Source organism: Mustela erminea, chromosome 14, assembly GCF_009829155.1.
Source record: "Mustela erminea isolate mMusErm1 chromosome 14, mMusErm1.Pri, whole genome shotgun sequence".
NCBI lineage: Eukaryota > Metazoa > Chordata > Mammalia > Carnivora > Mustelidae > Mustela > Mustela erminea.
Window position 1 is genome coordinate 12,892,181 of NC_045627.1, and position 15,278 is coordinate 12,907,458.

At 38.5% G+C, this 15,278-nt stretch overlaps 1 protein-coding gene across 7 annotated transcripts in view; it reads right to left on the minus strand.

The window, feature by feature from the left end:
- The window catches only part of RYR2 (ryanodine receptor 2), a 756,727-nt gene that overhangs the window by 521,009 nt on the left and 220,440 nt on the right, over nucleotides 1-15,278 (minus strand). For all 7 annotated transcript variants that reach the window (XM_032312097.1, XM_032312094.1, XM_032312091.1 and 4 more), the window contains exon 2: nucleotides 14,126-14,245. In XM_032312097.1, coding sequence (XP_032167988.1) covers nucleotides 14,126-14,245 — 120 coding nt within the window. The remainder of the gene's footprint in view (nucleotides 1-14,125; nucleotides 14,246-15,278) is intronic.

Below are 15,278 nucleotides of genomic sequence, written 5' to 3' on the forward strand. Positions count from 1 at the left end.
ATATTTTACTCAGATTTTGGTATTAATATTCGTAAGTGAAACTGACCAAAAAATTTCTCGATGTGATTTGAGATTTTTAGAATCCGTTTTATAGCTTACTGGATGAAATAAATTTGGACATTTTCTTTCTTTTCTTAGGCTTTGGAATAATTTGAATAACATACAAAATAAGGGATAATGTGACTGGTGTTTCTTGTCAGAAAATTCTCTTACTGCTTTATTTATCTGATTATTAGCCTATTTAGATTTTCTGTGGTAAATTTAATTTTTTCTAGAAAATGATTCATTTTGTGAAGATCTTCAAATCCACTTGTACATAATTGAGCAACTGGTCTCTTATGATTTAATTTCTTCTGTTTCTATCATTATCCTCCTCCTACATTTATGAAACTTTTAATGTTTGAATATTTGTGTTTTCTTTTTTTTTTTTTACTCAATTAGTGGTTTGCCAATTTTTTTCAAAGAACCAATCTTTAAATTAACTCACCCATTTCCTTTTTACTTAATTCCCTCCTGTTGCTTTCTTTTGCTATTTTTTCTAGTTTTTAATGTGATTAATTCATTTTTTAATTTTTTATTGATATATACATTTAATGCTGAAATCTCTATTCTCATGACTTCCAAAACTGTGTCCCACATATTCTACACCACGTTTTCATTCTCACTAAGTGCAAGAAATCCTTCAATTTTATTTGATACTTCTACGTTCACTCAACACTTATTTAATAGTGTGACTTCTTTTTTTTTTTTTTTTTTAATATTTTTATTTATTTACTTGATAGACAGAGAGAGATCACAAGTAGGCAGACAGGCAGGCAGAGAGAGAGGGGGAAGCAGGCTCCCCGCTGAGCAGAGAGCCCGATGTGGGGCTCGATCCCAGGACCCTGAGATCATGACCCGAGCCGAAGGCAGAGGCTTAAACCACTGAGCCACCCAGGCGCCCATAGTGTGACTTCTTAATTCTTACGTAGAAGGGACTTTTATGGGGTTTTGGCTTTTTTTTTAAGATTTTATTTATTTATTTGACAGAGATCACAAGTAGGCAGAGAGGCAGGCAGAGAGAGGGGGAAGCAGGCTCCCTGACGAGCAGAGAACCTAACACGGGGCTCAATTCCAGGACGAGACCATGACCCCAGCTGAAGGCCAGAGGCTTAACCCACTGAGCCACCCAGGTACCCCTGGCTTTTTTTTTTTTTTTTGAAAAATTAATTTTTAGTTTTATTTCTTTAGACTTATGTTTATATTATTGCTGCTCTTTGGAATTTACTGTGTGTGTGTGTGTGTGTGTGTGCGTGTGTGACCTAAAATGTGGTCAATATTCTTTAATGTTTTATATGAACCTTTTATATACTCTGACATGTCTTTATAAGGTCAATCTCACTGAGTTTTTATACCAAGCATTTTACTCATTTTTTTGTACCTGAAGTATGTTAGATCATCTATTTTATTTGTACTGTATTGTCTTGGCATCTGTAATTTTTGGCTTATGGAAGTGGTTTCTGTTATTGGGTGCATATACCTATGTAATCTTTACTGAGAAGTATATCCCTTAAAATTATTAGATATCCTGCTTTGTCTCTTTTCAAGGTTTTTGGTCTGGATTATGCCTTAGCCAATAATGAGTTTGAGAAATCCACTCTATTTTTACTTGTGTTTCTTAGTATACCCTCGTCCATCCTTTTATTAGTACGTTCTGTATCTGTTTCAGTAAATATAACATCATATTTGGCTTTGCTAATTCAAAGTCTTAAGTTCTTGTCTTTAATAGGTCAGTCAAGTACACTTACAGTTATTCATATGAACGCTTAATAGAATTTTTTAAACCCCTCCCACTCTTCTCCCATTTTTGGTAGTTTACCAACTTCATAGTGTTGGGCATAGACCCACTCTGCATGATGCTTTCTCCTTCAAAATCATGAGTCTCAACAACGTAAATAAATGTGCATTGCTTGGTTCCAACCAGTCCTCCTGCCAGAGTCTCTCCTGAAGCTCACTCTCCAGTAAATTCCTAAAGAAGGGCTCATGGAAACAATATCCCTAAATTGTTTCACATTCATAATTGTTTCTGGCTTTTACACAAAAAGTCAGTTTGGCTGGGATACTTGACTCAGATTTCCTTTCCTTGAGTTTCTTAATATATTACTCCATTTTCACTTGGCATAAAGCATTGGGTTATAAAATCTAATGACAACACGACCTCCTTTCCTTTAAAAGTGATTTGCCTTTTTGCCTGGATTCAACAGATTTTTTTTTTCTTTACCTTTAATGAATATACTTTACTAGATTATCTGTCTTGGCCAGCTAAGAAGTTGGTTTTCCAAAGTATACACTACACAAATGTGTAGTTTCAAGCAAGTGTTCCTGAGCTTTGGTATTCCTCCCAGAGTCTTTTATTATAAATACATCAGATGTCCTTCTAATACATTCTGTTGTTCTCCTTTATAGGAAAAAAGAAAAAAAAGATTTTTTTTAAACTTTTATCTATAAAGGAGAACAACAGAACATGTTAGATAAAGGTAAAAAAAAAAGTCTTTTTTTCTTTTTCTTTTTTTTTTCCTTTAAGTAGGCTCCACACACAGCACGGAGCCCAACACAAGGCTTGAACTCTCAACCCTGAGGATCAAGAGTCAGATGCTCAACCAACTGAGCCACCCAGGCACCTCTGTAAATAGATTATCTTTTACTAATTTAGGTTCACAGCAAAACTGCATGGAAGGCACAGAGATTTTCCCATACACTCTCTGCCTGCCCATCTGCACAGCCGTCCCCATTATTAATGTTCCCCACCATAGTGGTACATTTGTTATGACACATGAACATACACTGACACATCTAAATCGCCCAAAGTCCACACAACTATGGTTTTACTCTTAGTGCTGTACATCTTTCCGACAAATATATAACGATATGCATCCATCATTATATCATCATACAGAATAGATTTGCTGGTCTAAAAATCCTCCAAGTTCCACCTTTTCATCCTTCCTGCCCTCCCTAACCTTTGTCAACCACTGATTTTGTTTATGGTCTCTAGAGTTCTTTCAGTTCCAGAATGTCATAGAACAAGAATCACACAGTTCGTAGCCTTTTCAGACTGGCCTCTTTCACTCATTAGTACATTTTTAAATTTTCTCCATGTCCTTTTATGGCTTGATAGCTCACTTTTTTTTTTTAATGATAAATAATACTCCATCATCTACATGGACCACAGTTTATCCATTCTTTAATGAAGGATATCTAATTGCTTCCAAGTTTTGGCAATTATGAATAAAGCTTCTATAAACATCCACATGCAAGTTTTTGTGTGGACGTACATTTTTCAAAGCCTTTGGGTAAATACAAAGGAGCACAATCTGGGGATCATGAGAAGACTATATTTAGTTTTCAAAATGGCTGACCCATTCTCCACCCTCACGGGTCATAAATGAGAATTCCTGCTGCTCCTCATCCTCACCAGCATTTGGTGTTTCCAGTTCTGGTATCTGGCCATTTTTTTTATTTAAGATTTTATTTATTTATTTGACAGAAATCACAAGTAGACAGGCAGGCAGAGAGAGAGAGAGGGAAGCAGGCTCCCCACCGAGCAGAGGGCCCAATGCGGGATTCGATCCCAGGACCCTGAGATCATGACCTGAGCTGAAGGCAGTGGCTTAACCCACTGAGCCACCCAAGTGCCCAAATCTGGCCATTCTAATAGGTGGTATCCACTTCTATTTGTGTTGCCCTGATGACGTATCACACACATTTTTTCATGTGCTGATTTGTCATGTAGATATCTTCTTTGGCAAGGTGATTTCTAAGGTTTTTGGCCCATTTGTTAATCATTTTGTTTTCTTTATTTTGATTTTTAAGAGTTCTTTTGATGTTGTAGCTAACGGTCCTTTACCAGATGTGTCTTTTGCGAGTTTCTTCACCCAGTCTGAGGCTCATCTTCTCATTCATTTAACACTGTCTTCCCCAGAGCACAGGTTTCTAATTTGAATGAGCTTTCATGGGTTTTATCTAAAACATCTTCACCATACCCAACATTATCTAGATTTTCTACTAGGTTATTTTCCAGGATTTTACAATTTTGCATTTTAAAGTCTGTGATCCATTTTCAATTAATTTTTGTGACGGGCATAATGTCTGTCTAGATTCTGGTTTTTTTCCTTTTTTTTTTTTTTTGCATTAAAATGTCCAATTATTCCTGTACCACTTGTTGGAAAGCTTACTTTTGTTGCCTTATATTCCTTTTGTTCATTTGACAAAAATCAGTTGACTATTTGTGAGTCTATTTCTGGACTCTCTATTCTGTTTCACTAATCAACTGGTATATTTTTCACTAATACCACACTGTCCTTAGCTTTTTAAGAAAACTTTGTTTTCTCCTTCAATATTATGTTGTCTATTCTGGGTCTTTCGATGCTCCAAATAAACTTCATAAGCAGTCTGTCAATATCTGCTAAATAACTTCCTGAGATTTTGACAGGCATTGCGTTATCTACAGATCAAGTCTGACAGAACATTTTGCTGATACTGAGTCTTCCTATTCATGAACATAGAATATCTCTCCATCTAGCTAGTTCTGCTTTGTATCTTTCACCTAATTTTCATAGTTTTTATCCTATAGATCTTGTAATATTTTCTTAGGTTTACAAGTAAGTTATTTTTTTTTCCATTCTAAGATAAATGGTATTGCATGTATTTTTTAAAGATTTATTTTAAAGAGAGACCAAGCCACGGAGCACAAGCAGGGGGAGGGGCAGAGGGACAGAGAGAGAGGGAGAAGCTGTTTTCCCTGATGAGCAAGGAGCCCAAGACAGGGCTTGATCCCAGACCCTGGGATCATGACCTAAGCCAAAGGCAGACACTTAACTAACCAAGTCACCCAGGTGCCCCTTCTCTTTCTAATCTTATTGCATTTGCTATGTCTTTCAGCAAAATGTTGAACATCAGTGGGGAAAGCCAACATCTTTGGCTTGTTTCTGATCTTAGTGTGAAAACTGCAAGCTTCTCAATACTAAGATGCTATCTGTAGGTTTTCTGTAGTCTTCATGAAGTTGAGAAAGTTCCTCCCATTCCTAGTTTACTGAGAGTTTTTATCAAGAATGGATGTTGGGTTTTGTTAAATGCTATTTCTGTACCTAATAATATGATCCTATGATTTTTCCTTTCTCAGTTGATGTGATAGATTATAGTAGTTGATTTTTTAATTTGAACGAGCCTTGCTTACCTAGGATAGTAAATTCTATGTGGTCATGATGTGTAATTCTCTTTATACACTGTTGGATTTAATTTGTTAATAATTTTATTTACATTAATGTTTTTAAGAGGTATTGGTCTGTATTTCTTTCTTCGTTATTTTGTTTTTGGTGGTTTGTTTGTTTGTTTGGTCTTGTATTTTCAGGTTTTGATTTAAGAGTAATCTTGGCCTCAGAGAATGAGTAAAGAAGTTATTTCTTTTGCTTGTATCTTCTGAAAGATTATAGTTAACCTATACAGTTTCTTCTTTAAATGTCTGATAGAATTCACAAGTGAATCCATGTGGGCCTGCCACCTTTAGTATAGAAAGTTATTAACTGCTGTTTCAATTTAATATCTAAAAGCCTATTCAAATTGTCAATATCTTGTGCGCATTTTGGCAGACTGTGTCTTCCAAAGAATTGGTCCATTTCACCTACTTTATAAAATCGTGGGTACAGAATTATTTCTAGTATTGCTTTATTACCTACTTAATGTTTGTGGGATCTATAGTGATGTCTCTTGTTTTTGATGTTAGTAATTTATATTTTTTTCTTAACTAGACTGGCTAGAAGCTTATGAATTTTATTGATCTTTTCAAATAAACAGTTTTTTTTAATTGATTTTGATTTTCTGTTTTTAGTTTCATTGAATTCTGCCATAATTCTTTTTCTTTTCTTCTGTTTACTTTGGATTTAATTTGTTCTTCTCTTTCTAGTTTCATAAGGGAGAAGTTTAGATTATTGATTTTAGACCTTCCTTGTTTTTAATAGATGCACTCTGTACTTTTCATCCCTCACCCACCACAAGCATTGCTTTTGCTGCATCTCAAATTTTGATAACTTGTGTTTTTATTTTCTTATAGTTCAAAGTATTTTTCTAGTTAACCTTAGATTTATTAACCATATTAACCTCCAAGTACTTAAACATTTTCCATCCTTCTATTTAAATTCAGTCGTCGTCTGAGATCGGATATTGTATGATTTCTGTTCTTTTAAATTTGTTAAGTTATATGTTATGGCCTAGAATATGGTCTATCTTGGTGAATGTGTCCATATGAGCTTGAGAAAAATGTGTATTCTGTTAGTGCTGGATGAAGTAAACCACACTTGCCCATTATATCCAGTTGATTGAAAATGTTGCATAGTTCAACTATTCCCTTGCTAATTTTCTGCCTTTTAGATTTCCCCATTTCTCATAAGTGGGTATTGAAGTCTCCAACTGAGACCGTGGATTCATTTATTTTTCCTTTGATGCTGTTGTTAGGCCCATACATGTTAAGGACTGTTATGAGAGCTGATTCCTTTGTAATCGTGTAATGCCCTTCTTTATTCCTGATAACTTTCCTGCTATTCCTACTTTTATTAAATTATTATTAGCATGATATATCTTTCTCTACCCACTTGCTTTTAACCTATGTGTCTTTATTTTGAGGTGAGTTTCCTATAGGCAAGAAATAGTTAGGTTTCATTTTTGATCCAGTCTGACAGTCTCTTATTTGGTGCATTTAAACCACTAAGGTTCAAAGAAATTATTGTTGTAAGCGAATTAAGATCTATCATATTCATGTCTGTTTTCTGTTTGTTGCCCTTATTCCTTGTTTCCACTTTTGTCTTCCATTCTTTTCTTGCCTTTAGTGGCTTCAAGTGAACATTTCATATGATTTTATTTTCTCTCCTTGACATATAGGTTGGTTATACTTTTTTTTTAAGTGGTTTTTTTAGCATCTGTAATATACATTTACAACTAATCCAAATCCACTTTCAAATAACATTACACTCACATGCCAGGGAGAGTGGACATACCTTTTAACAAAATAATCCTAATTCATCCCTCTCATCCTTTGTAGCACTGATGTTATTCATTTCACTTATACCTAAGCATACATAGGCAAAGAGAGTGTTGCTGTTAGTATTCTGAGCAAACTTTTACCTGTTATATCAATTAATAAGAAAAATAAAAACCTTTAATGTTACCTTCACCAATGCTTCCTTCCTTCCTTTATGTAAACTCAAGTTTCTGAGCTTTCCTTCTTGCTCAAGAGCTTTTTTCAACACTTCCTGTAAGCCAGGTCTACTGGCAACAAATTTCTTTAATTTTTGTTTGTCTGAGAAAGTCATTTTTCTTTTACTCCTAAAGGACAGTTTTACAGGATACAGAATTCTAAGTTGGTAGCTTTTCCCTCCCAACATTTTAAGCATTTTACTCTCTTCTTGCTTGCAGAATTTCTAAAAAATTGAATGTAATTCTTATCTTGGCTCTCTTATAGGTAAGAATTTTTTTTTCTCCAGCTTCTTTCAAGGTTTTTTGTTTAATTTTCTGTACCTAGAAAATGATATACCTACATGTAGTGAGGATTTGCATTCATTCTTCTTGGTATTGTCTTAACTTCCTGGATCTGTGGTTAGAGGTGAGACATCAACTTGCAGAAATTATCAGTCATTATTGTTTCAACTATTTCTTCTATTCCTTTCTTCATGTTTCTAGATCTCTTTGGTAGTTGTCCTACAGTTCCTGAATATTCTGTCCTTTTTTTTTTTTTTTTTTTTCCTTCATCCAATCCTTTTCTTTTTCTTTACTTTTCAGTTTTGGAGGTTTCTATGGAGATATCCTCAAACTCACAGATTCTTTGTTCTGCCAAGTCCAGTCTAATAATAAGCCATCAAAGGCATTCTTAATTTCTGTCAGTGTTTTTGTTCTCCACCATTTCTTGATTCTTTCTCTGAATGCTACCGCTGCTTACATTGCCCATCTGTTCTTGCAGGCTGTCTGTTTTATGAAGTGGAGTCTTTAGCATATTAATCATAGTTGTTTTACATTCCTGGTTTGATAATTCCCACACTGCTTCCATATCTGAGTCTGGTTCTAATCCCTGCTCTGTCTCTTCCAACTGTGTTTCTTGCCTTCTTCTTGATAGCCACACAAGATGTTTTGGGTAAAGGGAATTGCCGTACACAAGCCTTTAGTAAAATGATGGTAAGGTCTGGGAGGAGGAAGTGTTTAAAGTTCTATTAAGTCTCAGTCTCCCAGTGAGCCTGTGCCTCTGGACCATGAACTTCACACATTTCTCAGTGTCCTCCCCTTAGGTGGGACAGGATGACAAGAGTTGGCTGGAGTTGGCTATTTCCCTTCCCTGGGTTAGGTTAGTTACTGATACAATCCCAGCAGGCTGAGTTCTGGCAAAGTAGTGTCTCTGGAGGGCAGACCTTGTTAAGAACTTAATACTCTGGATTTTTTCAAAGTGATTCTTCCTCCCTCTCCCTGACAGAAGCACAAGGGAATTTTTCTCCAGTATTCACTGTGAGAACCTGGTAGAACCCCAAGAGGTAAAAACCCCAGAAGCATGAAGCCCCTGCATAACTGGATCCCCGAGGATTTTCTAAGTCTTAAGAGTCGTCACACTGAGCCTCCAGCAACTCGTCAGTTCCAGTTCAGGTTTTCCCACCCAGCATGGGTTCCTGCTCACAGGAGCTGGAATTCTCTGCACCCACGTGTCAGTCTCTCTGATTTGGGGGTACAAGTGTGCCCTGTGACTTGGTTGTCTCATGGATCTAAGAAGGGCTGTTCATTTCTCACTTTGCCCAACTTTTTACTTGTTAGGACAGAGTGGTGACCTCCAAGCATCTTACGTGCTCGATAGGAACTTGGAAGTCTCCCACATGGTTTTATCTCTTCATTTTCTTTGGAGATTATATATATATATTTTTTTTTAAACAGGTTTTCACTTTTCCATTTTCTTTCATTCTTAAGGCATTACTCATGGTTTATATGTTCTCATGTCCTTTCTAATTTAGTCTCCCTTTCTAAAGTTAGTTTCTCTGTGACTTAAAATTTCATCCTATCATCTTTCAGTTCTTTTCAAATCTTTCTCTTCTCCATTCACCTTATTTCTGAGTTTATAATCTCAAAGCACCTCTCTTCACTGAATTTTAGTTCATTCTGGAATGTCATGTAACAGTTTTAAGTCTGGTGGACCTGTAGTCCCTCTAACATTACGCTCCTTATTATCTCTTTGACATATAAAATTCTTCATACATATATAAATTATATGTAAAAGATAACTTCAAATAATTATGTAGATAAATATAAATTAGATTACTTCATTATTACAAATAAGTTACACACAATTACATATAATTACATATGTATACATAATGGTTTTATACATAGTATAATTATATGTCTACATGTATAGTATTATATGTGGTATGTAAAATATATATTACACATAATTTATGTAATTATATATATAAAGGTTTTATATACTGTATAATTATGTATAGAACATGGTATAATTATGTATATATAATATATATATGCAGTATACATAGGTATATATTTGCATAAAATAAAAAGACAGCAAGCAGGAGCAGAATTCTATCTACAGGCAATAAAGATATAGTAGATAAACTGGAAGGAGCTTTCTCATAGAAAAGGAGGGTGGCTATAGAGTAACTTCTTTTGTTTGCACCCAGTATTCAAAACACAACGAGTCTTTTATGAGATCCATTGGCCCTATTTCCCTTCCCCCGTTTTACCTGATACTTCTCTATCCTTTGCCCCTACTCAATCCATACTTGATTCTCAATCTTTTCTCCTCAAATCCAGGCCTATCTACATTTTTAAAAATTATTTATTTCTTTTCAGTGTAACAGAATTCATTGTTTTTGCACCACACCCAGTGCTCCATGCAATACCTGCCCTCCATAATACCCACCACCTGGCTCCCCCAACCTCCCAACCCCCGCCCCTTCAAAACCCTCAGATTGTTTTTCAGAGTCCATAGTCTCTCATGGTTCATCTCCCCTTCCAATGTCCTTCAACTCCCTTCTCCTCTCCATCTCCCCATGTCCTCCATGTTATTTGTTATGCTCCACAAGTAAGTGAAACCCTATGATAATTGACTCTCTCTGCTTGACTTATTTCACTCAGCATAATCTCTTCCAGCCCCGTCCATGTTGCTACAAAAGTTGGGTATTCATTCTTTCTGATGGAGGCATAATACTCCATAGTGTATATGGACCACATCTTCCTTATCCACTCGTCTGTTGAAGGGCATTTTGTTTCCTTCCACAGTTTGGCGACTGTGGCCATTGCTGCTATGACCATTGGGGTACAGATGGCCTTTCTTTTCACGACATCTGTATCTTTGGGGTAAATACCCCGTAGTGAAATTGCAGGGTCATAGGGAAGTTCTATTTTTAATTTCTTGAGGAGTCTCCACACTGTTCTCCAAAGTGGCTGCACCGACTTGCATTCCCACCAACAGAGTAAGAGGGTTCCCCTTTCTCCACATCCTCTCCAACACACGTTGTTTCCTGTCTTGCTAATTTTGCAGGCCTATCTACATTTGAATCCAGATACAATATAAACTTAAAAAGATTTCAAAAGTCGTAGGCCAAGACTGCTCCAGAAATATTGGTTCATCTTTACCCTGTCTCCCTCATCCCCTTCTCATTTCAGCTGCTTTTTCCGCACTGGCCCACCATGTCCTCCGGGAGTCCGTGTAGCTAGTTTTTGGACACAAAAGAAACCAGGCTGCCTTTCCTCCACTTCCTTCAGTACACATCTGTACACCCTGTGTGGGGATAACATGTCATCTAGTTTATTCCAGATCATATGTTGTCTGTGTGTGTGTGTTGGGGGCGGGGAGGGTTCTGTTATCTTCTGAGCTCTGCCTGCTTTTATGTCAAGATTGGCGGAGATGAAAATCTATGCCTCTATGATAACTTCTCATTTTCTCTCAAACATTGAGTGATAACAAGTGACTAGGTTTCTAAAAGCAGAAGTCCTACATCTCAATCGTAAAAGACAGAAAACGAAAAGGCATTCATATAAAGAATGCGAAGTATCCACGATTATAATTCACAAACGATTAACTGAAAGATATCATCAGATTTGATGTTTACATGTTCTGCTGGAAAACCTATGCTGGAGTTATGAACCATCCTCTTTCAGGCAGAAATCAGCATGAAGAGATGTCCAGGAACATGAAACAGTCTTCTGAGAAAGTTAGTCCTGCCTTCGATTAAAAGGTGGCTCAGAGGGTTGAGCCTCTGCCTTCGGCTCGGGTCGTGAACTCAGGGTCCTGGGATGGAGCCCCGGGTCGGGCTCTCTGCTCAGCGGGGAACCTGCTTCTTCCTCTCTCTGCCTACTTGTGATTTCTTCCAAATAAATAAATAAATAAACCTTTAAAAAAAAAAAAAAGATTCTGCAGCTTAAGACATGTCTTAATGTCTTAAGACCACTCACCACCAACAACAATTTTATTCTCTCCATCTTTTTAAAAATGCAGGAGACAACAAAGTTGAGAGCCAGGGAAAGAAGGACCGTCTCCCATTTTCCACCAATGAAAATCGAATCCACGTGTATCTGCGCAAAACACAGCTGGACCTAAGTTTACATATGTTAAACATGAATGAGATCGAGTTTTGACACTGTAATTATAAAACAATTAAGTCTATAAAAGATATAATTGGGCTAAGAGTAGCGGTCCCCTTTCAAACCTAATGATCTCCTTAATTTTGTGGATGACTTACTAGGTTCAAGGCCCTGTGCCCGGTACTAAGCAATAAGAGAGAAGAAAATAAGTGAGATATGCTCTGCTCTTCAGGGAATGCAGAAGTTGGTGTATGTATCTGAGAGCAGGTGAGAAGCTTGTGTGGATTATACAGAATTAAGCCCACCTGGCAACATAACAGAAGTATAAACAAAGTACACAACAAACAACACAGAGAACAGAACTCAGAGACCTTGGAAAGAAGCAACCCAGAAGAAGGACTATTTGAAATAGGCTTTGAAGGACAAGCAGCATTTCAGCCTGCTGAGAAGTACAGGAAGGACATAACAAAGGCAAGTGGAAATACAGGGGAAAAAAACAATGACACAGTAGGGGGTTTTCAAGTAGGAGTGTATTTATGTTGTAACTACTTACAAAAAAAAAAAGTTCAAATAGGCTTACTGGACATCAATTGCTATTCATTCTATGTTTGATAAACAATTCCCGTATCTCATTCGACATGCACATTTTCTTTTTTCTTTTTTTTTTAAGATTTTATTTATTTATTTGTCATAGAGAGAGAAGTGAGAGCAAGCACAGGCAGACAGAGTGGCAGGCAGAGGCAGAGGGAAAAGCAGGCTCCCTGCCAAGCAGGGAGCCCGTCGTGGGACTCGATCCCAGGACGCCGGGATCATGACCTGAGCCGAAGGCAGCCGCTCAACCAACTGAGCCACCCAGGCATCTCCCACATGCACATTTTCAAAGACGCCAAAAAAGAATACAAAAGGATGACAACAAAAATGGTCAAAATGGTTGGTTCACTAGCTCATCATGAGTTAACAATGGGGGTGTTCCTCCGAGGAAGGAACCAGTTTAAATGGATGCCCAGCCCTCATCAGTGCCTTCAGTGCCACATGAATTGCCTACCACAAATCAGGAGCATTCGTTTTTAACATGGAGACCCCCTCTTACATTACAGGAACGAGAGAACAATTGCCAACACAGCGTTCACCATAATGTGAAAATCCAACACCAGCTAGCTAAACGATGTGCCTGGTTCTACGCACCACAGAATCTCAGAAACCTCGGGGGGTGTGCTCTATGTTAAAATGCTTAATATTTTCCTCTTAAGAATACTTTTCACAACTAACACCTAACATTGTAATTTGTACAAAGAGAACGCTCAATCAACACTTGTCGAATCAAAAATAAATCTAAGCAGGGCTATAAAACACATAATGTTTTGCCACCCACTATTATAAGGTGAATCATGTTACTTGGCATGGAATTATTATAATAAATGAATCCAGCATTGTTTCACAGAATAACCAAAGAGGTACTGTGATATCAAAGAAAGAGTCAGGAATCTGCAGCCAGCAGGCCGAGATGTAAGCGTGGAAAACCAATGCTAACACTGTGGCTTTGAGTCCCATTAACAATATTAGGCACAGCACCTGACCTCTATTTGCTTCCCACGTCCCCATGTGTACAGTGGATGTGACAGTTCTTACTGTCACACTCTTACTGCAGCAGCTGAATGAGACTGCCTGTCCAAGGACTCCGGAGACCAGAAAGTACTGCACAAAGGAGGACTGATTTCTGGTTGACTTCCCACCCCTCAGACATCTTCCTCTTTCCCTTCATCCACATGGTCTGATCCTTCAGCACATCGGCAAGGCATGTTGTTAATACCCGCCAGGTCCCCCCACCCATCACTGTAGTCTGAAGAACCAGCAGCTCCCATCCAGATCTCCATCTCCCTGCTTTCAGGCTTGTTCTCTCAACACCCTCCAGTCACAAAGCAATGGCTAAATCAAATTGCACCGTTCACCGGTTCCAATGGCCTCCCTTCATCGTAGAGCGATACCTCCACTCCTGGCAATGGCCTAGAAGGCCTCCATGGCCAGTTCCAGTTGAAGGAAACTAACTGAGGACCCCTGCATTACATGGCTCCTCTTTCTGGAATGGTCCAAGAGACTAGGGACAGTTCACTCTCTCTCACTTCATTCCAGATGGCTCATGTATCACTGCCTCAGAAAACCTTTCCCAAATACTTTTTGGAAAAGAGGGAGACCTTGCCCCATCACTCTATACCCCATTATTCTGCTTTCTCCATAGCCCTGAGTTCCAAAATCATACCACTCATTTACTTGTTTACTTTTCCACTAGGACATAAACACCATGGGGATAAGAGCTCGGTCTCATTCTTGTCAACAAACTTACCTGACTTGCGTGCAAAAAGGAAGGGCTCAACAAGAAATTTGCTTAATGGGTAATAAGCACATTTTTCAAATCCCCTTCAGTTTATCCGTTCCACAGACAATAACAGAGTTGCCCATACATAACTTCAGTACGACTAGTAAAACCCGAATATTTGGAAGGCATCGAAAGGCTTTATCCCACCTTGGAATTTGAAGTGGACTCCAAGAAACAAAGCCGATTGCCAAATCCTTCTGCGGCCAAACACAGCTTCTGTTGCTCTTTCTGGATGGTCGTGGTACACTGCAGAACCACCTCGTCGTCCTGCAGAGGGGGAGGCAAAGAGAAAAGGGAAGTGAGGTTTGACATGCCTAGACAGTCTAAATCAGACCTAGAAGACTAGGATTTTAGCACCTATTAAAAATTAAAAATTTTAGCACCTATTAAAAATGTAACAACAACTTCCCCAAAAATTCCACAGAATCAATCCCTAGAGAATTTTTCCTTGTTTAAAAAAAAAAAAAAAAAAAAAAAAGAGGGTAACTGGATGGAAAGAGGAGAAAGAGGTGATTACCACTCGGGCAGCCAACAGTTTCCTCACTAGCATTACTGATCCGCACACACAACCCACAGGAGGAGCGATAAACTATAGAACCTCCACGTTAGCACTCTTGCTCACGGTTTTCATCATCAACATGACCAAGCAATCGTCTGACATCAAGCGTCATCAGGACCAGCCCCGGTTCTAACAGCAGCAGGCACACACAGCGCTCCAAAACCAGCTCAGGCGGCTGGGTCAAGAACAGAACACCTAGGTTCACATTGACCTGAAAAGTCGTCTCCGCTTATCCCCATGTTGGCCCCTTGTCTGCATTTGAAATGAGCTTCGGTTGCTTAAAAATGTGTCGAGAGGGTCTCGCAGTTCAGTCCTGTGAAATTCCCACTGGTTTCCAATTAACTACGCAGCGGTACGGGACGAGTTATACAAGGGAAGAGATGACAAATGGGACAACTCCGTGTAGGCAGCATGAGGACCGCAAGAAGCATGGTCGTGAGACTCAGCAACAGCTGGACCGGCCATCCGGGCTCTGCCAACTGCAGGTCAAAGATCCTAGACCAAGCACTGAATCTCTAAGATGACAAGGTAAAGGACTCACACAGGGATGGACACACAGAAGGCGCTAAGCAGACAATTAAGTGGGAGCTATCATGGTCCTTTTTAAACAAAATATCTGGGGCGCCTGGGTGGCTCAGTAGGTTAAGCGTCTGCCTCGGGCTCAGGTCATGATCTCAGGGTCCTGGGATCGAGACCCGCATTGGGCTCTGTTCAGCAGGGAGCCTGCTTCCCCCTCTCCCC